The sequence below is a fragment of the Ornithorhynchus anatinus genome, chromosome 6, assembly GCF_004115215.2.
Source record: "Ornithorhynchus anatinus isolate Pmale09 chromosome 6, mOrnAna1.pri.v4, whole genome shotgun sequence".
NCBI lineage: Eukaryota > Metazoa > Chordata > Mammalia > Monotremata > Ornithorhynchidae > Ornithorhynchus > Ornithorhynchus anatinus.
The window spans coordinates 8831441-8857438 of record NC_041733.1 but is presented as its reverse complement, the minus strand read 5'-3'; the positions used below and the strand labels follow the sequence as shown (position 1 = coordinate 8857438).

At 40.1% G+C, this 25998-nt stretch overlaps 1 protein-coding gene across 1 annotated transcript in view; it reads right to left on the bottom strand.

Annotated features, from left to right (window-relative positions):
* The window catches only part of DIAPH2 (diaphanous related formin 2), a 692146-nt gene that overhangs the window by 401268 nt on the left and 264880 nt on the right, over positions 1-25998 (bottom strand). The window contains 2 exon segments of the mRNA XM_029067298.2: positions 537-631; positions 4334-4435. Coding sequence (XP_028923131.1) covers positions 537-631; positions 4334-4435 — 197 coding nt within the window.

The window sequence follows — 25998 nt, the reverse complement described above, 5'->3', positions numbered from 1 at the left end:
ACAGTCTAATCGGGGGAGACAGACAAAAACAATAGCAATAAATAGAATCAAGAAGATGTACATCTCATTAAAACAATAGCAATAAATAGAAACAGGGTGATGTACATCTCATTAACAAGATAAATAGGGTAATAAAAAATATATACAAATGAGCGGACGAGCATACGAGAAGTAGCGGGGCAGAGTGGAAAGGAAATGGGCCTGGGAGTCAGGGGGCTTGGGGTCTAATCTCATCTCTGCCACTTGCCTGCTGTGTGACCTTGGGCAAATCAATTCACTTCTTTGTGCCTCAGTTCCCTCATCTGTAAAACTGGGATTCAGTATCTGTTCTCTCTCTCTCAGACTGTGAAATCCATTTGGGAGCTGATGATCTTGCTTCTGCCCCAACTTTTAGTACAGTGCTTGGCACATAGTGAGTGTTTAATAACACAATTATTATTGTTATTTCTTATTTATTCCTCATGTTTATTTTTTTAACCACACACCCTACTCACTACATATTCAAAGATGATATGAACAATGATAGTTCGATTTACCTGAACCAAGGGCTCACTCAACAAATCTTCATTAACCTCTAAAACAATGTTTTTTATATCTTCATAAGGCATGCGGTATGATCCCAGGAAGATAGCTGAAATTCAAAAACACAAACTTGTGTTAAACTTAAGACACTCTTTTTGGAAATTTCCATTTTCATCTGAAGAAGTCAGAAAACGTTATTTCACCCTCCAAGATTTTCATCAAGCAGAAGCTGTTACTCTCAGATAGGCTCTTTTATTAGTCAAGTGACAGGATTTTTCAACACGATATTTACGCCTCTAGTTCCTTTACTGCAAAATGAATACAATAAAGCCTCCTGTTAATATGCTTATTTTGGTTCACTTCCACTAAAGGCACCTAGACCAGGCAGACCTACTGGGAAATTCCATTCCACAGATTTACAGATCAGGGCAGAGATAATCTGACTCACCCACAACTACTTCAAATTTGCAGCTCTTGCTTCTCATGCATGCAATTAAACACACACACACACACACACACACACACACACACACACACAGAGAACACCTAAATCCTAATATTACTATTTGTCATCATCTCTCCTATTCTTCCTTGTAAAGAAATTAAAGTAACTGAATCACGGATGTTCGGTGCATCCCTGCAGGAGTTCCTGGGAAGTTCTATTAGCTGCTTTATATTTTTAGTCCCCATTTCCTTTGTGAGGAATTATTTAATTGGTCATATATCATTATATCCCACTATGATAATTTTGCAAATTATTCCTAAAAAATTACACATTTATCCTAAATGTCTTTTACAGTAATAGCTTTTTTACCTTAATTTTTCATTTCTTAGCAGACATTTAATTCAAAAGTAAAATTTTCTTAGCCAAAGTTCTGAGCTATCCCACACACCTCTCCCAAGTCTCACTATTAGCTCAAGTAATTTTTTCTCAGTTGACAGTTGATCAAAAAAGCTGCATCTTTCTAAGTTTAAATCATATCATCATCAACATTTTCTCAGTATAAAATTCCAAGGCCAACCGCCATCATATTAAAAAAAAAAAAACACTTCTGGTTTGGGGCCAGTCAACTCCTGGATCCCAGCGATCTAGCAGGCAGGGTTTTTTAGTAACTCAGAGAGTGGCATCCGATATGGCTCTCTGAAATGGCTATTATCGCAAACTGAATTGAAGTAAAATTCTCTGTTGGGCACCAAAAACGCACTGCTTTGGGACTGGAAGAACACTGATTAGACAACAGAAAGGAAACGGAGAACAGAGTGGCCTGGTGGAAAAAGCCCAGACCTGGAGGGCCGGACTCTAAACCTAGCTCTGTCATTAGCCTATTGGGTGACTTACGGTATGTCACTTACCTTCTGTGGGCCTTAGTTTCCTTATCCTTAAAATGAGAATTATATATCTGCTCTTCTTTTGACTTAGATTGTAAGGCCCATATGAGGCAGGGATCGTGTCCAACTAGGTTATCCTGCATCTCCTCCAGTATTTAGGACAGAGGAAGTGCTTATTACATACCACAGTTGTTACTGTTACAGTAAGTACTTCCTTAAAGCAAGAGAATACTAAGGTGTAATAGACGGGGCAGACACGAAAATAATTTTGCAAAAGAGTGACTCCAGGTCCTCACAGTTCAGCAGCCTGATCTAACTCCTACACTGCTTTCTCTCTAAGGGCATTCCCTTGACCCGAGCCCCCGAACCGAAGGCTTCTGGAACACGTACCCTGCTCTGGGGAGGCCTAGCCACCAAAGGCTTAGGGGGCTCCCATGACCATCTGTCCTAAAGGACAGTCACACTCCTTGCCACTTTTGTACTCTCGGAACTCTCCAGCTCTGGCAACCGTCAATCAATCAATCAAGCAATGTCCTTTGCTCTCTTCCAGGCCTCAGGATTGTCAGTGTTTGAGTCCCTTTCTCAAGCCCTATATGGATTCAGATATCTCTAGTCAATTACACAGGGCCAACATTAATGTCACTGTCCCTTCAGCAAGGAAGAGAATCAGGGTTACGTGGAAGAAGATTTTGGGAGCACGTGAGCGAGTGAGCACGTACTCTAAAAATGACTTGTTTGCTGATGTAGGTTGCCATCATGCAGCCTTATCATCATCTCTGGCTGAAAAAATCCCTCAATAAGATACAATTTTTGGACTTTTGTACACACTTATTATATACTGAGGTTCCACTTATATTTGTAAAGCTATTATTCATCATTCATGTTTTCACTTCCAAACATTTTGACTGAGGTCATTGAAAAAGGCTTCTGGCTTTAACATAGGGAAATGGGATCTCCGAGAAAAACTGAAGAAATCAGTATCGATTTCAGCGATGATGAGATTAACGGCACATTTATTTTAAGAGAAATAAGATGAAAGAAGAATTATCAATTGATCTGCATCTTCAGCATTAGGAGTCAGAGAATACTGATGTTCTAAAATAGTTCAACATCTGGCTGTACCCACTTGACAAAGTGAACCTCATGATGAACCTTAAATCCCAATGGTTTTAGAGTTTGTTGGATAGTTTGAGGCTGCTTTCTTGCTTTAAAATATAAGTACTATGTATCCGGGAGGAAAAAAGCTCACTGTGGGCAGGAAATGTGTCTGTTTTGTACTGCATTCTCCCAAGGGTACAGTAAGTGTTCAATAAACAAATACAACATGAATGAAAATAAATGCAACTGAAGCAATCAAGCTTTTTCAGAGATATTGATAACTGTGTCTACTCATTCCACTGTATTCATCCCAAGCTTAGGATGGTGCAGGGCAGACCAAATGTGCTTAGTGAAAATTACTGAGGCATCGACTGATTGCCATGTTTGCCAATGTCTTATGCCTTGAATTAGGATGCCAAACTCATTCATTCAATCATATTTATTAAGTGCTTACTGTGTTCACGGCAGCTCTTGGGAGAGTACAACATAAGAAGAAGCAGACCCACCCCTGCCCACAATGAGCTAACAGTCTGATGGGGGCAGGGAGAGAGACAGGTATTAATATAAACAAATTACAGATATGCTGTGGGGCCGGGAGGGAGCTTGAATGAAGCAGGGGGCTTGGGGGAGAGGAGGAAGGAGAGAAAATGCCACAGAGATGGAAGGATTGCTGATCTCTATTGGCCACTGGGAAGTGTTATTCCCAACTATCAGCAAACACACACCCTGGCCCATCTTCCCTTGCCCTTATGAGAAGTGGGAGAAAGAGCTCATGGGGAGTAAAAGGGATTCCTATTAATGATGAGATCATGTAGCCAAAAATCTGAGCATCACCTAGTATTTTGGAAACATGTATCTCGACTTAGTGGACAGAGACAATGAAAAATAAAATCCCTAGTACAAGGAGTACTGATTACGCAGAAGAATCTGGTGACTCTGTCAAGTACTGTTAATGCTTCCATATACTGTGCCGTACAATGACAGAGAAAAAAAATCCACCCTATACTTATTCTAAAAAGTTGTTTTGTTTTTTTCTGGTAAGTGAAATTGCTGTATCTAAGGTGAAAGGTAAAAAAAGGCAGAAAGAGGCAAAGAAAAAGAGAGATGTATATATTCCTGTCTAACAAGAGTACAATGGAGTTAGTAGACATGATCTCTGCCCTCGAGTAGTTTTCTGCTTCTGGACACCTTTGACATGAAGCATTTTGGAAATAAAGGGCAATACTATCCTGCACAGTGAAGAATACAATTAGATGGGATTATTGGATTATCAGGAACCCTGGAAATGAAAAATGTGAGGAAAACAAGATTCACTTTAGAGAATGATATTTTGCAGAGGTGCATTAAAAAAGTCTGGCTGACTAATGACAAAAGAGTTACATACACAGGTTCTGGGCTGTTTTGGGATCCAAAACTCTCAATTCTTTTACTTTCTTCTTCGGTCCTGCGATTTTCTTTCCTTCCGTAACTTCCAGTGACTTTTTCACTGCAAAAAAAATGAAGGAAAGTTGCTTCAAAAACCATGTGAATACAAGAACTAAATGTGTAAAGGTAGATGATCTAAAACATAAATAATACGAAAACTGACCACACTTGAAAATCACTATTTTAAAATAAAAAAAAAGATTACGCATTAGCTATGCAATAGAAAGAACTGTTGTTCCAGCTCAACTCAAAAAAAAAAAAAAAGAAGAGAGAGAGAAAATGATAAAAAATATAACAGATAAGGACCACAAATATACTGTTTCCCTGCTAGGGGGGCAACATTCATTTTCTTCTCGATAGAATTTCAAGTCTTTTACACACTCTACTTTAAGTACCAACGCCAAAATTGTAAAGTAGTTATTACAGACGTATTCAGAACCATGAATCACTGTTTTATAACAATTAAATAGAACTGGGTCCTTTGAATACATTAACAATAGGAAAAAAATAATCAAATAGCAATATTGCAGTGTAAGATGGATGAGAGGGATCACTAATTAAGGGTGTGGTTTAATCTTGATTACATCAAGGTAACAAGTTCACTAATTGTAAACAGCAGACTCTTGCTTGAATAAACCTCTGAAATCCTTGGTTTGGGGTTCCTTTATGAAAAAAAGTGCTAGACCGAAACTTCCTCTGGGGTACTAAAACACAGAATCTACAAACTTTGTTTAATTGTAAGACTTCGCCATGACAGGGCCAATAGGAGTTACACTGTGGAAGTACCTGAGAATGAAAGCTTGCGGGCAATAGTTAGGCTCCTTATCATCTTTTAATGGTTTAGGTTAATATTGATTGAGGAATAGTCTTTTATCACTCAAAGAATAATTAAATCTTACCCAGGTAGCTATTTGTAATCATCCCTTAATTTATATTTCTTTGAAATAATGAAATTCATTTTAGCAACCATTCATGGGGATCAATCTGAAGTGCAGGAATTATGAGGTAGGTGAGCAAATGTTTGGTTGAATGGGTAAACCAATACCAGGGGGGGGCTTCAGTACCAGAACGATCAGTGTGAATAATCCACAAGCTAGAAAGGTCCTTCCTGCAGAACCACCCATTATACTAAATTGAGATTGTAAGGGTCCTTTTCACTATGTCTATAGTCTTTTGTATTAAAAACCAGCCAAGAACTGTGAATAATAATAACAATAATTGTTGTATTTATTAACCGCTTATCATTTGCTAGAAACTGTTCTAAATGCTTGGGTAGATACAAGCCAATCAGTTTGGACACAGTCCCTGTCCCATATGGGGCTCACTGTTTTAAGCACCATTTTACAGATGAAGAAACTGAGGCACAGAGAAGTGAAGTGACTTGCCTAAGATTATATTGTAGACACATTCCGGAGTTGAGAGAAGAACCCAGGTCCTCTGACTCCCAGGCCCGGGTTCATTCCACTAGGCCATGCTGCTTCTCTTTCCTGACTCTGCCACAAGTCTCCTGTGTAACCTTGGGCAAATCACTTCACTTCTCTGGGCCTCAGTTACCTCATCTGTAAAACGGAGACTGAGACTGTGAGCCCCACGTGGGACAGGGACTGTTTCGAACCCGACTGTCTTCTATCCACCCAAGTGCTTAGTACAGGGCCCCGCACATAGAAAGCACTTAACTAATGTCACTATTATTATTATTATTGTTTATTGTGTTCCTAGTTTGATTTAGGACTCAAGGCTCTTCAGGTAATTGGAGTCCCACTTCCACATCAGCCTCCTCTCTATGCTGCCATCCCGGTATTTCTACTTTTCTCAGCCCTTCTTGTTATATCCCAATATTTCTCTCTCCTGTTGTCCCACCTCTAGGATTCCACTCTCATCCTTACCATCAAATCCCTCTTACTGGCTCTTCTTTCTCTCTGTCCTACCTCAGCTCCTTCCTCAGTCCCACTTTCAACAGTTTCCTTCCACAACTGAGACGCAGAACTGAGGGTGTCTCCTTAACACTTGGATTTCACTCTTTCTTCATCCCATCTTCAGGTCCACAGCACTTATGTACATATTGATCATTAATTTATATTAATGTCTCCCCCTCTAAACTGCAAGCTCTACCAACTATGTTACCCTAAGCACTTCATACAGTGTTCTGCATACAGTAAGTGCTCACTACATATAATCGGTTGTTTGGTCAACTATAAATAGCTATCTGGGTTCTACACACAGTAAGTGCTCAGTAAATATGATTGGTTGTTTGGTCAACTGAAGATAGGGTACCTAGGTGTACAATGACCATTAAGGGACACCTAATGATAGTCTTTGGAAAATGCGAAACAATAGTTTCTGGCTATACAAAAACTGGGTTCTTATATATCGATTTCCCAAGCTCTACTATTCCAATTTAATGTATTATAATCATGTTGGTATTTGTTAAGCGCTTACTATGTGCCAAGTACTGTTCTAAGCACTGGGGTAGATACAAGGTAATGAGGTTGTCCCACGTAGGGCTCACAGTCTTCATTCCCATTTTACAGATGAGGGAACTGAGGCACAGAGATGTTAAGTGACTTGCCCACAGTCACACAGCTGACAAGCGGCAGAGCCAGGATTAGAACCCCTGACCTCTGACTCCCAAGCCCAGGCTCTTGTCACTGAGCCATGCTGCTGTTCCAATGTACTGGACCCATGATAATGTTTCTCTTAGGAAATCTCATTAAAATACACTCATCTACAGATTTCATAACATGATGGTGATAATGCACTTAAAATCTAGTGCCAACTAATAGTAGTGGTATTTAGTCTACATCCACTGGATGCAACACTTTGTACCCGCAGCTTGCGAAGTACAGAAGAAGGGATATATTTCTTGGCCACGAAGCTCTTATACTCTAATAGGGGAGTATAAATAAATACAAGTTTTACGGTGATCAAAAGCAATAATTGCATGTACAAATCAATAACAATAATGGCACTTATTAACTACTTACTATGTGCCAAGCATGGCACTATGCCCTGGAGTAGATACAAGATTCCCCTCTCAGGGTGGCACCCGGAGAGTTTCCGGTCCTCTACCAGTCTCGGCTATGGGAGGGAGAGTCAAGCAGAGGCCTACCAATTCCATTCCTAGTTTGGCCAGTGGCTAGTGAGTGGCAGGACATCTGCTACAAGTCAAAACTCACCCGTGCTGGGCAGCGGAGGCACGGGAGAGAGTCGAAGGCAGAGACTCAAGTTTACTGTGCAGAAGATGGCAACGGTAAACCACTTTCGGATTTTTACCAAGAAAACTCTGTGGATCTCTACCAGAGCGATTGCAGATGGACAGCGGAGAGTTCTGGGAGAGATGTGTCTGTGGTGTTGCTACGGGTCGGAAGCGGCTCGACGGCATACAAGACAAGATACGAGATAATCAGGATGGGCCGTCAGCTCGTTGTGGACCAGGAACACGTCTGTGGTACTATTATATGGTACTTTCCCAAGCACTTGATATTGTGCCCTGCACACAGCAAGTGCTCAAGAAATACAGTTGACTGAGTGACATGCTTCCTGTCCCACATGGGGCTCAGAGTCTAAGCAGGAGGAAGAACAGGCACTGAATCACCATTTCAGAGATGAGGAATCTGAGGTACAAAGAAGTGAAGTGACTTGCCCAAGGTTACAAGGAGAACAAATGGAAGAGCTGAGATTAGAACCCAGGTTCTCCGACTCTCAGGTCCATGCTCTTTCCTAGTTCACGCTGCTACCGACTGAATAGATGTGTATTTTTATGCACACATAGGTATGTGCTGAGGATGAGAATGAGGAGGACTCTAAGTGCTAGAGATGACTAATGGATTTAGATGATTTGGAATGCTGGGAATTACTTGGAAAGGCACGTTGGAGGAGATGGGCTTCCAGGAGGGCTTTGAATATGGGGTGGGCTGTGCTCTGTCAGACTTGTGGAGATTTCTGTCAATTACCCAGCCTGTAAAAAAGGGATTAAGACTGTGAGCCCCATGTGGGACAGGGACTATATCCAAACTGATTATCTTGTATTTACCCTCTGCTAGTACATGCCTGACTTAACAAATAGCATAAAAAAGGGAGTTACAAATCAGGGAAATAGCATGAGTGAGCTGATGGAGGCAGGAGAATCGAGAGCGAGGTTCGGTTAGAATGTTAGCTTGGGAGGAACGAGGAGAGCAGGTTGGGAAGTAGCAGCTGAAAAGAGTAGATATTTTGGGTAGGTTGAGTTGGTGGAGGATCGCGAAGCCAATTGTGAAGAGTTTTGGCTTCAAGCGAAGGGACACAGGAACTTGTGGGGGAGTTTCGAGGAGTGGAGACCCATGTGCCAAGTGGTATTTCAGGAAGATTATCCTTGAAACAGTGAATCGTACAGATTGGAGACTAGAAGCAGAAAGACTGGTGAGGAGGATGAATGCCGCAGCCTAGCTGGAACCACAGCTTGTACCAGAACGGTGGCTGTTTGAGTGTGGAAGAAGGGGCAGGTCTGTGAGCTACTGTGCAGGAAGAATGGGATAAACTCGGCAGTAGACTGAATATGGCAGTTGAAAGATTGCCAGGAGTCCAAGATAACACTGAGATTGTGGCTGCTGTGATACAGAATCACTGAACTATTAAGATAGGAAAATTAGCAAGAGCACAAGATTTAGGGGAACCTGGACACCTTGATTTTACAGAAGAGCAGGAGTATCGCCTAGTGGAAAATGCATGGGCCTGGTCATCAGAAGGACCTGGATCCTTCTGTCATTTGTCTTCTGGGTGACCTTGGGTAAATTACTTAACTTCTCTGTGCCTCGATTACCTCATCTGTAAAATAGGGATTAAGACTGTGAGCCTACGTGGGACAGGGACTGTGTCTAACCTGATAAACTTGTATCTACCCTAGTGCTTAGTACAGTGATTGGAACATAGTAAGTGCTTAACAAATCCCTAACACCCTCCCCGCCATCCCCCGGCTCCCAACATGCTACATTTGAGTTGCCAGCGGTACAACAAATTGGGAATATCCTTAGACTCTGAGTCCCAGGTGGGCCAGAGGCTGTGTCTGATGTCTGACCAATTTTCTTATATCCACCCCAGCATATAGGACAACGCCCATATTCTATGCGGGATTATAAATTGGATGAAAGGTCAGGTCTAGAGAAGTGGACTTGGGGATCATCTAAAGTGAAAGGTAGGACCGATTCTTGAGCTTGTAAATGAAAAATCTCTCCATACAAAACTGAAAAATGAAAATAGGATTGCTTTTACCCATGATCAGGAGACATCTTAGTGCTACCCAAACTAAAAAAAAAAAACTTTTATTTTTCTGCCTTATTTGTTATTTCTGAGAGTTTACCTTGGAGATCACTTCCTCGGGCTTAAATAAATAGGTCCTCTCTCATGATTAGCACTGAGACATCAAATTTCTCCCAGAGGTAGAAAAGGCTTAATACGTTAAAATTTGAGATTCCATAGTGACCATAAATGTCTCTTGTCCTTGGTTTTATTTCATTGCTTCTCCGATACAGAAACACATGTTTCTCAGATGTATGGCAGTTCTATAATTATCTGAAGTAGCTTGATGTGACTGAAGAGCTGATTCTGTTCTAACATAATACCAAGGGACGTGATTCCTTTATTGATGTGACTACAGCAATCTCATCTCTGATAATGACACTACCATCCCTTCCACAAAAGAAACGTTAAAATTCAACATATCGATGTTAAATTTGTTGATTAAAACATTCAACAATCGCCACAGATAAGTTACGTGAGAGTAATTCCACAATATGAAAGAAACATTCTTTTTAAGTCAAATAGATTTTGATGTGAATTAATCCATCCACACATATTTTATTAATAAAATGGACATTTAATTGGGGAGACTAATGACTTGAATAAATAAAAAAAAGAAACTTCAGCATACTCGTATATTTCTTTTCAGACAGCGCTCTGTATGTAATTGTGTTATAAATCTATTAGTTTAGAACTGAGGGATGATCATCAGCATAAAACAAACCTGGTTACATTACTGCCCCTATCTAATTTAGTCAGTTGTACTAAAGAATATTCAGTGCTCTTCTATTAAATTCTGTAATCCCAGTGGCCACATGGCCCATGACAAGTTGCTTAATTACTTGTAATGTGAAACAGATATTAAATGCATTTTAACTGGGAAACACTGATTGATTTAAATTCTGCCACATAAATCCCAGGGAAGGCTATTCAATTCTTCTACTGTATTTTGATTCCCCTCAAAATTCTAACATCATAGAATTTAATTCCTTTAATGAGAATTTATACCATTCTGTTATCCTCCATCTACAGATTTGCTTATTTTATCAACGAAACTTATCGAGTGCTCACTGTGTGCAGAGTGGGTAGACATTTCCCCTGACCACAATGAGCTTACAGTCTAGAGTGGGAGATGGACATTTATATAAACAATTTATAATGTAATTATACAATTGTTCATAAGTGATTTGGGGGGAATATCAAGACTCCAAAGGCCACAGATCCAAGAGAATAAATGACCCGGAAGAACGTTATAACAATGCCCAAGCTAAACGTCATAAGTGCTTGTCTCCAATGGCTACGTGAATTCTTGTTTGGTTTCACCTGAATAGAACAGGTCTCCGAGGGAATTCTTTTTTCATTACTAGAAAGGCTAATTAGAAGGTTGAGAGCTGTCTGTCCTGTTGCACCATTAACTCTCCATGTGTTGCATCATACAGCAACACGTGCGTGGGTGGAAATTAATGAATATAATACCATTTGTATTCCAACTAGTTCACCTAGAGAGTGACTGAAGTACCTAAAGCTGGAGACAATAAAGGATGGGAGGGAGCAACATGCCCAAATAAATCCCTAAAAATAATGCCTGTCTTCTCTAGAAGGGGATTTAGGCTAATAAACACATGACAGGAGAGAGATTTTTACTTCTTACTTTGCTTAGGCAAGAACTTCCTTAAAGAATCCAAGTGCAGCTAACAGTCATCAGGAACAGTAAATACACCTCAAACACACAGCAAAATGAAGCAAAATAGCCCAAGATGGAACTGGCCAAGGTAAAGCAATGCTATTCCAAGTACCTTTATGCAATGGACAAATAATTCTGCTGATACTCTCCTATACTTCATATTTTTTACCTTCATTGGAGCACTTTATAGTTCAATTTAACAGGACTGAATGACTCAATAATTTGAACACACCAGTTCCTTGCCATAGAAATGAAGGTTTGCCTTGTTTTCTTCCTTGGAAGTCTTGGAAAATTGCAGAGATCTCAAGTACATAGGAATCAGTGACAATGACTTTAAATTAACCATGTTGGTAAGCAACCAAGATTTTGTTTTTGATTGTGTTTGAAGTCTATTTTCTGCATAATAGCATATTTGTTTACCAAAGCTTAAATGGGAATCTGATGCAACATGCAGTAAGAGATTGTTTTCCAGTCCATGCTTCACAGAACAGCTGTAGGCTTTTTTTTTTTTTTTTTTTTAACATCCAGAACTGCCCTACACCTGTGAACTAATGAATGTGTCCCATGGAAAGACAGGGTTCATTTGGAAACCTGCAAGATAACTGGAGTGATAAGGAGATATTACTAGAAATTCTTCAGATGCTTAAAGCATACTAAACACGAGTACTTCCACAACCAGTAGAGAATGTACAGAAATACCCCACAATTGTTCAGAGAGCTGATTAAAGAAAAGAAACTTCGGTGTTTTACTTCGTAAAAGAAGGGGCACGGGTCCCGGTACTGAATATTTTCATAGTATGCATACTCTCCTGTTCATTAGTCTCATGACAACTGTTAAATGACAGTAGAGCATCAATGTGATATTTTATATTTATAGAAAATATATTTTATATTTATAGAGAAGCAGCGTGGCTCAGTGGAAAAAGCCCGGGTTTGGGAGTCGGAGGTCATGGGTTCGAGAGTCGGAGGTCATGGGTTCGAATCCCAACTTTGCCACTTGTCAACTGTGTGACTGTGGGCAAGTCACTTAACTTCTCGGTGCCTTAGTTATCTAATCTGTAAAATGGGGATTAAGACTGTGAGCCTCTCGTGGGACAATCTGATTACCCTGTATCTACCCCAGCGCTAAGAACAGTGCTCGGCACATAGTAAGTGCTTAACAAATGCCAACATTATTATTATTATTATTGTTATATTTCAAAAAGTCAAATGCAATTATTTGTTTTTAAGAATAGGAAGCAGCCAAAAACCTGAAGCCGACATATATGTTAACTATTTTGAACATACGATTCAAGGGTAAGATTCCACATTAATCTTCACATATGAACGGTGGAAACTAAAAAACATTGTTTATCTGAACCCAGGAACAAATTCTGAAGTTTCAGAGTCTCAAACAAAGGCTATTATTCAGGTATTATTGCTTCAACCTGAAATGGATGGCCTATGTTCATTTCCGACAGGACCAATCATAGCTGCGCACCTGACTCAAATTCTTAGATGCTTCTCTGCGACTTGGGGCATATCATTTGCTTTAGGGAGATGCCTCACTGTGACAGGCTTCAGTCTGGAATTTTCTGTAGATACATCTACTGGATTCCCATAATAGTAATGGTGAGTGAGGCAGTCAAGGTGAGGGAAGTTTTCCAGGGTGTTTGACAGGTTTTCCACATGACTTACTAAGGTAAATGAGCTCAATTTAGAGACAGGGATAAAGGGAAATCGTTTCAAATCCTGACTGAGAAGTCCCTGAGGCATTTTGGATAAACTTCAAGTAAACAAATACATAGTTGACTGCATATCTGGCCTGCAATGTACACTCATAATTCAGTTGTTCAAACTGCTTCTCTTCAATATTTACTTAAATATTCTCTTCAATAGAGAAGCAGCGTGGCTCAGTGGAAAGAGCCCAGTCTTGGGAGTCAGAGGTCATGGGTTCGAATCCCAGCTCTGCCACTTGGCAGCTGTGTGACTGTGGGCAAGTCACTTCACTTCTCTGGGCCTCAGTGACCTCATCTGTAAAATGGGGATTAATTGTGAGCCTCACGTGGGACAACCTGATTACCCTGTATCTACCCCAGCGCTTAGAACAGTGCTCTGCACATAGTAAGCACTTAACAAATACCAACATTCATTATGCTTTCTGCTATGTGTTGTTATCTAGCTCATTCATTAATTCCTCAAATGACATCTTAGCACTTACTGTTTGGAGAGCACTTGACAGAGTCCAGTAGAACAATCAACAGACACATTCCCTGCCCACAACAAGCTTGCAGTCTCCGGGGGGGAGAAAGACATTAATATAAATAAATTACAGATATGTATATAAGTGTTGTACAATACAACATGATCCTTGCTCACAGGGAATGTCAATTTTAAATTGTATGCAATTTGCTTGTTTTTGGTTTAGGAAGGACATGCAGCATAACACCAGTTAACTTTCTTTAGCGGTCTGTTATCCAAAGAGAGCGGATTCAGAATCATGCCCGTGCTTTCTGAAGGCTGATGAAATCACAGCCCACTTTGCTATGGACACAAAACCCGTGAAGGCCAAGAGAAAAATTCCAATATACCCATTTCCCTTGCTAAAGTAGTCGAGCAGCATTTTGGTTTATGAAAGAAAACATGAATGAATCAATGGGGATATCCAGGAAGATGTCCAATTCTAAAACTAAAGGGATGATTTCCCAAAGGCAAGAGCAATTATTCAATGATGGTCACCGAGACTTTCTTACACAGGCAGTCTATGAGGAAAGTAATTATTAGCTCTAAAATTCAGAGTATGTCTCTAATTTATTTTAATATTAGCAGAACGATAGAAGTCATAGTAGAATTCATGTAGTGTGAAATACATACCTGAAAGCTAATATAATATCTAACCTTCAGTACAAAGTGCAATGAAATGTTCCTGGCATAAAAAGCCTTTGGGAAAGAGTTACCTCTTGGCAAAATAAAGAGTATCAAAATAATATATATATATATATATAAATCTGTCAAGTAAAATAATAGAGTAGGCACTGCATTTTCAGCAGTTATTAAATGCAAGAGTTTATAAAAAATGAACTTCCCTGCCAGATTTTTACTTCTTTACTGTAACATCAATGCATGGCTAGAAGTTGAGCCCTAGAAGGAGGGGAAGAATGGAGGCTATTCAAACTCATCATTTCGAACTGAATTAAAGGAGGAGGTTTTGGTGGGAGAGGAAGGGGAGATGATGGAAGAGGATCACGTACCCTACTTGGTATGGGCAGAGATGTACACAACACAGTTCTACCCAGCCCTGGAAAGAAGCACGGGGCTGAGCTGGGCCAGTTTAGAGCTACTCTTGTATTCCTGCGATACTGTAATGGTGATATTTATTAAATGCTTACTCTCTGCCAGATACTGTACTACAAACTAGGGTGGATACAAGCAAATCGGGTTGGACCCGGTCAGTCCCTGTCCCCTATGGGACTCATAGTCTCAATCCCCATTTTACAGATGAGGTAACTGAGACCCAGAGAAGTGAAGCAACTTCCCCAAGGTCACACAGCAGGCAAGCGGAGGAGTCGGTACTAAAACCCAGGTCTGACTTCTGACCCCCAGGCCCCTGCTCTATGCACTATGAGAAGCAGCGTGGCTTAGTGGAAAGAGCATGGGCTTGGGAGTCAGAGGTCGTGGGTTCTAATCCTGGCTCCGCCACTCGTCTGCTGTGTGACCTTGGGCAAGTCACTTCACTTCTCTGTGCCTCAATCACCTCATCTGTAAAAATGGGGATTAAAAAAATGTGAGCCCCACGTGGGACAATCTGATTGCCCTGTATCTCCCCCAGCTCTTAGAACACTGCTCTGCACAAAGTAAGTGCTTAACAAGTACCATAATTATTATTATGCACTAGGCCACGCTGCTTCCCAGAATCACCAGGTGACATTCAATGCTCTGGACAATACATGCAGTGTTTGGGTCCAGCATCTCGGGGTCTCTTCCAGATCAGGGCAACAGAACAGACCATGCGGGAGAGACCCACCTTCAGTGCACGCCAACCACAGACTCATTCCGCGGAGGTACCCCCAGGAGATAGAATTTGGTGTTGTATCACCTGAAACTAAATCCACTTTTGCCTTGAAGACCTTTCCTTTGACTCCCTCCGACCACACCTACCTGTCTCAGCTTCACAGGACATTAAAATATGCTCTCACAGATCTTGAATCATCAATCAGAGCACCATACTAAGCAGTTGGGAAAATGAAACCAAAATAGTCAGTAGGCCCCATCCCTACCCACTCAGGATTTACAGTCTAAGGGGATGACAGAGAATAAACCAGATTATGGATAAGGGAATCAGTGGAGCATAAGAATGTCGACCGAAGTACTGTGGGTCTGGGGTGAGGTCCAAAGTCCTTAAGGGATCTTCTGATACGTAGGTTTCAAAAATGTGACTTCAGGAAGGACACAGCCACTGTCTGCTTATGGAAAGCTGGGAGAATTTTGATTGGAAATAGGAAAGTTTAAACTGAGTGTTGAAATTGAATTGTTCTGTGAAAGGGGAGGCTGAAGACCAGAAACAATTTATTGTGTGTGTGCGATTTTGTCTATCTTCAGTGGGCTCGACTTCTGTGTTTTTCCAAATAAGTGCTGATCTTCCTCTCTGTCTTTATTTCTGTTTCCCATCATCACTCAGGATTATTCAAAACAATCCTGGAAGATCTGCCCCCACCAAACCCCTTCAAATTTCATCTCATATGGTCCAATAGCAAATGGTTTTAATGCCCAGGTATTTTTCTCCTTCAGTTATCATATTCATTTACAAAAGTCAAGGACAGAGGTGAAAAAAAAAATAAACACACCAACCAAGCCTTGTGTTGTTACAGACATTCCCAGCTGAAGGTCAGTTAGAAAAATTAGAGGTGGATGTGGGACTAATATGGATTGAAGAAGCTTTAAAAGCTATCCATCACCTGAAAAATGGGAAAGGAGCAGGTATTGATCACGTCGCCAGCAAAATCACAGAAGGGGGAAAAGGTAGGTTATCTGCCAAGCAGTCTAAGATTGAGAGTAAAACACAGAAATGCAGAAGCAAGAAATCATCATGCAGTCGGTGAAGCAAGGCAGTTTGCCTGACTGCAACAACTGATGAGGTGGAACATTGTCTTGGAAACATTTGTTTCTATCTAATACAACTGGACAGAATTAGAGAGGTAGTTAAAAAAAAATTACTGAAAATTCAAAACCTGCAAGAGAGTCTTAATTTGCATTGGATTAGATGTTCAGCTTTGTTGTACAACTTCACAGGCATCTGCTCCTAGACCACAGTTTTGAAAGCATAGCAAGGACATGAAATGGATAATAGTTAAAAGTGGCTTATTTTCTTCTGACAGAAGACCTGTAGAAGACCTAACGGGAAGAGTAAGGACCATTAACAATTGTGATACATTTTAATGTGTTTCCAGGGGCTTACGCTACTTTTTAAAATACCTTGTCAAAGAGTGGAAAAATAGATTTTCAAGATTTCCTCTGCCCCTTGTTTAAACTTAAATTAATGCCGCTCCCTACTCCTCTGGTCCTTCTATTTGTTTTTCCTTATGGAGAAATAAATGTCCACATTACAATGTTGATTTCAAATCTCCAATGTACCAATCTTCCCCTTTTTCCTCTGTGCACCAACAATTAGATAAGAACATCAGGGCTGAGGCCTGGCATCTCACTCTACACTTTACGAAAAGTAGAAGGGTCTTGATTGATATGTTATTTTTCACCAAAGAGGCCTGCTGGTTGAGCTACATATGGCCTTTGCCAAGTTATAAAGATTGATGCCTTAGGGAATATTTTTAATAATTGAGGGAATCAATATTAAATAGTGTGAACTTATTCTATTTAAAATCGGCATTCAGAAGTAGGGATTTTAAGCAACTGCTCTACAAGGAAATTTCACTTCAGTAGACCTCAGAAGTCTCTCAATTTTCTTTCGCTAATCTGAAAAATGCTTGTGGAACTTACTCGGCTTATTTTACAGTCCCTTTCATATAAACATGGCTTAAGAGGAAATGGCTGTTATTGTATTGCTTGCTAAAACAAGGTTGACTGTAACCATCTTCATTACAGCAACTCTATCTGAACAACGTGCCTGCCATATTCAACAGGATTCTGTGTATTACACCTTACTGGGGTCTATCACCAGGTTCATGAAGGAATCATTTTATGCATAATGACCAAGTGCTTTTTAACACCTGTTACCAAGTAATTCGCTTTTTAGAAGGAGTCATTTACCAGGGAACAAGCAACTGAAGTAAACCCACTTTGGCTGTTAACTTCAGTTTTCGCTTCAGTAATGAAGTCCACTGGGATGGAATTACATTCACCATATTTGCAGCAGCTAGCAAAATGGCAATGAATAAGGAAAACACAGTTAACAATAAAGTTTCACAGAGCAAGACCTGTACAAGGCAGAGCTTTTGCAGTGGCAGGCCCGGTTCCTCAGTCATTATGGAAGAAATAGTTCATTAGTGATTTGATTAGCCCATGATCCTTTGGAGAAGTTACAGGTAAGCAATTATCTGCAGAGCTGCCAATGTATAAATCGTCAACTCCTCATGGCATCAATTGCATTTGAATGCTTACTTTGTGCAAAGCACTGTACTCAGGCCTTAATAATAATAATAATAATAATGATGATGGTATCTATTAAGTGCTTATTATGTGTCAAGCACTGTTCTAAGTGCTGGGGGAGGTACAAGGTGATGAGGTTGTCCCAAGTGGGGCTCACGGTCTTAATCTCCATTTTACAGATGAGCTAACTGAGACACAGAGAAGTGAAGTGATTTGCTCAAAGTCACACAGCCAATAAGTGTCAAGCCGGGAGTAGAACCCACGAATTCTGACACCGAAGCTGGGGCTCTTTCCACTAAGCCACGCTGGAAAGTACAATATAGCAAAGCAGATAAACACGATCACTGTCCACAACAAGCTTACAGTCTAGAGGGGGAGAGAGACATTGATATAAAGAAATGAATTGTGGATATGTTCGTAGGTGCTGTGGGACTGAGGGAAGAGTGTGAATACAGGGTATAAATCCAATTTCAAGGGTGATAGAGAAGGGAGTGGGAGAAGAGGAAATGAGGGTTTAGGGAAGGCCTCATGGAGTAGATGTGATTTCAACAAGGTTTTGAAGGTGGGGAGAGGGATTGTCTGTTGGATATTCATTCATTCCTTCCTTCAATCATATTTAGTGAGCTCTTACTGTGTGCAGAGCACTGTACTAAGCACTTGGAAAGTACAATACAGCAATAAAGAGAGACAATCCCTACCCACAATGGGCTCACAGTCAGGGGGTGCGTGGGTGTGAAGTTAGGGGTTGTTCCAGGCCAGAGGCACGACATGGACGAGGGGTCAGTGGTGAGATACATGAGATTGAGGCCCAGCGAGTAGGTTGGCAGTAGAGGAGCAAACGGTGAGGGCTGGATTGTAGTATGAAATCAGGGAGATAATGCTCTAAAGCCCATGGTGTTTCTTTTTGATTTAAAGGAGAAAGGCAACCACTGGAGGCTTTTGAGGAGTGGGGAAACATGGAGTGAACGGGATTGTAAAAAAAAAAAAATGACCTGGACACAAAAGTAGTATGTCACTGGGCTTTTTTCAGGAGCAAGGGTATAGCCATCTTGGGCCCTCAAACGGCATCTTTAAAAACGAGCGGTGGGTGCGTGGAGAACACAGTTTCAAATACAGCACACAAATAAACAAAGACAACACTGAAACATGAAGTCTTGGGCTCTAGTTCTCCAAATATCGAGGAATGTATGTGAGACCGCTTTAAAATCCAGACCTACCAAGCACCTGCAAACCACACCCCCTAGCCTATTAAGTCAGCAGCTGTGAGATCTATTCACATACTCCCAGTGCCACCTGGAAGGAATGCAAATTGTTCAGACATCTCCTGGAGAGAAAATAAATAAAGTGCCTCTGCTGCATTTCTATCCTCCCTGCAATCATAAAAGTTAACAACCCTGTCAGGGGAGGAAAAGACAGAAAGAACCAAAAGCTTAATACTTAAAAAAAATTCAGTTCTCAAAGTTCTTCGGGGCCACCAGTGGACTTGACAGGGCACCGCAGTCACCTTCTGATCCGACAAAGTTAATGTCAGCCCAGTGGAAACGGCATTGGTCTGGGAGTCAGAGGACCTTGATTCTAATCCACACTCCACCAACTGCCTGCTATGTGACCTTGGGCAAGTCATTTAACTTCTCAGTGCCTCTATCGCCTCATCTGCAAAATGGAGATTTAAATATCTGTTGTGCCTACTTACACTGTGAGCCCCAGGTGGGACAGGGTCTGTGGCCGACCTGAATGACTTGTATCTATCCCAAAGTTTAGAACAGTGCCGGACACAAAGCTAGCACTTACAGAAGACCACAGAAAGTGCTTCCACAAAGTGCCTTACCAACAGAGTAATTGGAAGTCACCTTATTCAGAAATTAACTAAAAACAGTTAATTACTAGAAGGCCAAAATGTGGTGATTGATATACTATGGAACGTTGGTGTTTCTTTATACTTAGAATAAAACCAAGACTGAAAGACGTCACTGAATTGCAGCTTCCTTTGGCTAACCATTGTGAAGTTGTGTAAAACTTGAACTAATTCAAAATGTTTAAAATATAAAGTATAGTGAAAAGCACACACAAGCACATCCACTAAACCAATTGATACAATACATACATACATACAAAACATACTACTTTGTTCACCCAATTTGTCAAAAGTAAACCAAACTTACCACATAATTTAGGTCAATTAATAACACTGGAAATATAAACATGTGCAACAAAAAGCAGTCGGACAAATGGGAATAACTGGCTATTGGAACGTGGTCTCCGGAAGTAAAAGAAGTTCAAAAAAATAAAAAATGAAACTTTAATCTAGTCTCATTAGAACCATTTACCTTGTAGGAATAGTAATAATTAAAAAAACAAGTAAGGTGAAGGTATTATTAAGGTTTTGGATACCTATCAATCTAACATATTCAGAATGACTTAAATTACTTTTAACTTATTTGGAAACACTCATATTCAAAACAAGAACAAGTGTTCAAAATTAAAAAAAAATAGAGGGGAAGAGATACTTTTGGTTATATTATCTATTAATCGGGTAGTTAAAATAAATATGTCTAAGCAAAGATTAAGAGAGAAAGGTAATCAAAAGAATGATGAAAAATGTACACGGTTGAGTAAGCTAAACTCAAATATACAAGAGAAAATACAAAAATGCAAAATCAAATCCAATTGCTAGAAGAGTATGTCACCAAAATCCACCTACCCCCAATTAAAATGGAAATAAGAAATGAATAAATATTGTGCAATCGGCTATACTCCAAAAGAGGTGGTAGTACAGCTGTGTGATGCTGTACAAAAATTTTGTTTTCCCCTTGCCTGATATAATTATTCTTAAACAAAACTCCTCACTTTTATGACAGTAATTTTGGTGCAGAGCTGTAATGATCTTCAATTGCTTTAACCCAGACAGAAAACAAGAAAGAAAAGCCTCGTATTTTATTTTGAGCAAAAACTGGTGGCACCCTAATTACAAGGAACTGAATATACTTTGTTTTTTAATTTTTTTAAATATCAACTATGATTATTTGCTATTTGAAGTACCTACAGGCTTCGGGTTGTTCAATTTGGGACATTAGCATTCACCTATCATTAATGGAAATAACTTTAATCTTCAATGAATGAAGCAAATGTATATGTTGATTAAAAAAAAAATAAGTGGATAACTGGAAAACTGCCCCATTGTATCCTGAAGTAATCCTGACCACATGTATCTCCTCAAGATACTGAATCACATTTGGGGACAGCCAAAAAAGCTTAATAAAATGCCAGGACATCAGGAAGGGTATAGCAACAAAAGTAGAGAGTGAATCAGTCAATCAACCAAAGGAATTTATTGAGCACTTGCTATGTGCAGAGCACTGGATTAAGTAGTTGGGAAAGTTATATAGCTCTCTGCCTCCACATAAAGTACAGCTATTCCCATGCCTGGATTACTGGGAGTCATTCATTCAATTCATTCAATAGTATTTATTGAGCGCTTACTATGTGCAGAGCACTCTACTAAGCACTTGGAATGTACAATTCGGCAACAGAAAGAGACAATCCCTGCCCAATGACCGGCTTACAGTTTAATCGGGGGAAACAGATGGACAAACACAAGACAACATAATCACGATAAATAGAATCAAGGGGATGGACACCTCAACAAAATAAATAGGGCAAGTTATTTTAGTTGCCAGAAAGGCAAGTCGATCATATTTACTGCATTTGTCCTGTGTGCAGAGCACTGTACTAAACACTTGGGAGATTATGATACGATAAGAGTTTGCAGACATGATTCCTGCCCTAAAGAACTTCTTTAGAATTTATAGTCCAAACTTAGGAAAGCCAAGTTTCCTTACGGGATGGAGAAGATTCTGTATGAGAATAGAGTGATCAAGGTCTGCAGAGAATGATCATGTCCCAAAACACCAGAGTGATGGGAAACTCTGCAATTCTTAAAGGTGGTAGCTCCAAAAACCTAAGAAAAAAACATTCTCCCTGCCAGCAGGTTTGGTAAGAAGACCACATTTGTTTTTTTTTTCTTTTTCCTTTGTTTTGTTACCACAGTACATAAAATATCAGTAGGCTTAGGAAGGTGTGGGATAGGTGAGTGGAGGATAACACTGGGAAAGTTCAAGGGGAAAATTAGGACTTTGAGAAGGTTCAAATAAGCACATTAAAAACAGGTTCACGATTGGTGACTAGAGACTAACGTTAGGTATGTTTCAATCCACAATATGCCTAAAACTTGGTGTATGGATGACAGAGAAGTTAACCATCGGAGAGATCCTCCCAGCATTTATTGCCATTGCCCTAAATGAGACACTGGACTGAAGAGAGTACTGATCTGATCTGCTCAAATGGGGAACTCAACTACAATGTTCACAAATTAAACAACTGACTTGTATACTTTCAAATTGATTTTCTTCACTCATTTATCCAGATATAATTCAAAATTAAAGAGATGTAAACATCTGCAACTGACGTTAACTCTGGTGATAGAAATGACGCCATCTGATTGCTCTGCCTGACCTGTAGTGATTCACCAATAAAATACCAGCGATACCTTAGTTTACATTGGGTCAAGTGAGCAAGTTGTTGTCTTGTTTGGTTTTGTTCTGTTTCGCTTTGCTGTCTGTCTCCCCCATTTGGAATGTGAGTCCATTATTGGACAGGGATTGTCTCTATCTGTTGCCGAATTGTACATTCCAAGCACTTAGTACAGTGGTCTGCAAGAAGTAAGTGCTCAATAAATACTATTGAATGAATGAATTTAAAACACTCTCACAGCAAGGGCAAATCCTTTGCCAGTCTATACCATAAGCTTCTTGAGGGCAAGGAATGTGCACCTCCGCCAAACTAATTCTCTTCTCCTCTTCAAAACCCTACTTAAAACTCACCTCCTCCAAGAGGTCTTCCCAGACTGAGCTCCCCTTCTCCCTCTACTCCCTCTACCACCCCCCTTCAACTCTCCACAGCTTAACCCTCTTTTCCCCCCATCTCCCTCTGCTCCTCCCCCTCTCCCTTCCTATCCCTTCAGCACCGTACTCGTCCGCTCAACTGTATATATTTTCATTACCCTATTTATTTTGTTAAAGAAATGTACATCGCCTCAATTCTATTTAGTTGCCATTGTTTTTATGAGATGTTCTTCCCCTTGACTCTATTGCCATTGTTCTTGTCTGTCTCCCCCGATTAGACTGTAAGCCCGTCAAATGGCAGGGACTGTCTCTATCTGTTGCCGACTTGTTCATTCCAAGCGCTTAGTACAGTGCTCTGCACATAGCGCTCAATAAATACTATTGAATGAATGAATGAAGTACTTAGTACAGTATTCTGCACCTAGAAGCAGCGGGGCTCCGTAGAAAGAGCTCGGGCTTGGGAATCAGAGGTCATGGGTTCTAATCCTGGGTCTGCTGCTTGTCAGCTGTGTGACCTTGGGCAAGTCACTTAACCCCTTCTTTGCCTCAGTTACCTCATCTTTAAAATGTGGATTAAGACTGTGAGCCCCACGTGGGACAACCTGATCACCTTGTATCCCCCTAGCGCTTAGAACAGTGCTTTGCACATAGTAAGCACTTAACAAATACCATGATTTAGAGAGGCAGCATGGCTCAGTAGAAAGAGCCCGGGCTTGGGAGTCAGGGGTCATGGGTTCTAATCTCGGCTCTGCCGCTTGCCAGCTGTGACTTTGGGCAAGTCACTTCACTTCTCTGTGCCTCAGTTACCTCATCTGTAAAATGGGGATTAAAAACTGTGATCCCCATGTGGGACAACCTGATCACCTTATATCTCCCCCAGCGCATAGAACAGTGCTTTGCACATAGTAAGTGCTTAACAAATACACAGTATAATAAACACTCAATAAATACCATTTATTGATTGGGCATTTTAAATTAGCACTTTTTCAGTGTAAAGAGCTCAGCATAGTGAACAGCTAGTGTTTTATTTTCTTACTTTCAACATCTGTGTCTTTGAGAATATCGACAGTGTAGCTTTATAGCACACTTGCATGAATGGTAATCGTCTCCTAATACAGATGGTGAGACAGGCTAGAGAGCTTGGGCCAATTTGTAGAATTATACCACTAGAATGGACAATCAGCTTTAACTGAAGAAATCAGGGGCATATGTAAAAATGAACTTAAGAATTTCAGAAATGATTGGTCCCACTTGCCTTGGATGCTGTGGGTAAGCTTAACAGCGGATTAAATAGGTTCCACCCATATCTTAAACATTATAATAGACTCTAACAGCCAATTAAATTTACTCAGAATATGCTACTAGTCCACAACTAATCAGAGAAGCACTAAAAAGTAAAGGTTGTGCCCACCCAGACATTTTCTCCTTTATCTTTACTTTCACTTATCGCCTGCCATGGCCAAATCAATCATAAATCATATTGACTGACCGCTGACTGTGTGCAGAGCATTATACTAGTGGCTCAATGGAAAGAGCACGGACCTGGGAGTCAGAGGCCGTGGGTTCTAATCCCGGCTCCACCACGCGTCAGCTGTGTGAGTTTGGGCAAGTCACTTCACTTCTCTGAGCCTCAGTTACCTTATTTGTAAAGTGGGGATCAAGACTGTGAGCCCCAAGTGGGACAACCTGCTCACCCTGTATTCCCCCAGCACTTAGAACAGAGCTCTGCATATATTAAGAGCTTAATAAATGCCATCATTATTATTATTATTTACTAAGTGCTGGGGAGAGTACGATATAATAAAAGACACATTCCCTGCCCACAACAAGCTTACAGTCTATACGATGAGCTTTCAGACACTCTGCTTTCTTGCTAACCTCTCAAGTCATCCCTTGTTCACTCCTTAAGGCTAAAAGAAAATCTTCAACTGGCAATAGAATTTTCGTTCCCATTTATGATGGTGCCAAGAAAAGAATTGAAGCTATTTAAGTACAACTCTGGCTTAATGGTTTATATATAGATATTTCTAATGCACACTTTCTTCTGGTCTGATTCAGAGTCTCTCCTTTACCACGCCCATTACTTTTGCTAAACTGATTTAGAATAATAATAAAAAAAAGAAATAAAAGCCAAATGCTTGCACACTTACTTGAATTTGTTCATTCTTTTTTTTTTTTCCCGAGACAAAAAAACTGAGGTACCAGAGATAAGTGAATTTTCAATTCACTTCAATTTTCTATTCAAGCGTCAAATTATTGACTAGATGTAGGCAAGCTACGAGGCTGCCATCATCATAATAGGCTATCTAATGTGAAGTTGTCCCGGTGTTGGGATGGAGAGAAAGGTGAAGGAATTACAGAATAGAAAGTAATATAACTCATTTATGGGAGAAGTAAATCAGGACATCTGTCAACCCCAACCTTCATAACTTCTAGACTTTCCATAATCACTATTTCTTACATTTGAGTGTACACTAGTCCATGAAATCATCCTATTTCATTAAGGCCGGGAATACCATGTGACAAACTAGCCACATAATTACAGAAATTTCGGGAAGTTATACAGCAATGATTCAGACTCTCTCCTCACATTATTTATATAGAGTGAACAATGCTCCAGGATCCTGACCTCAGGAAAAAGTAATTAGAAAATCGATTTCCATGTATTTTCAAAGAAAACTGCACTCTCAGGCATGATGCTTAAACTATTTTAACTGTCTTTTATGATAAAAGAATTAAATGATGAAAACATCTGTAACAATTCTTTTATATCTCCTGATTTGCAGCCAAGCAAAAACTTCCAAAAATATATATATGTATGTATATATATATATTTCAAACCCACTATGTTTTTCAAATTTCTACAGACAAGTAACTCAATATAGACTGGGTTAGGTTCTGCTTCAATTTTGATTTGAATGGCAACAAAAAACAACCCACATGAGAAAGAAATAGTTTCTTCATTTTACTGACAGCAATTATTTTACCTCTTATCTTTGTTGGACTGTCACAGCTGAATTGATCTGGCATAACAAGTCAATAAAAAAAAAAGCACACTCAAATTTGATTTAAGCCATTTGGAGGGGGAAAAAAAGGCTAAAAAAAACCTTGGTATTGGATAACAGTAAAACTCAAACATTGAAAAAATACCTTTTCAAGACAAGAATGTGCCTAAAGGAAACG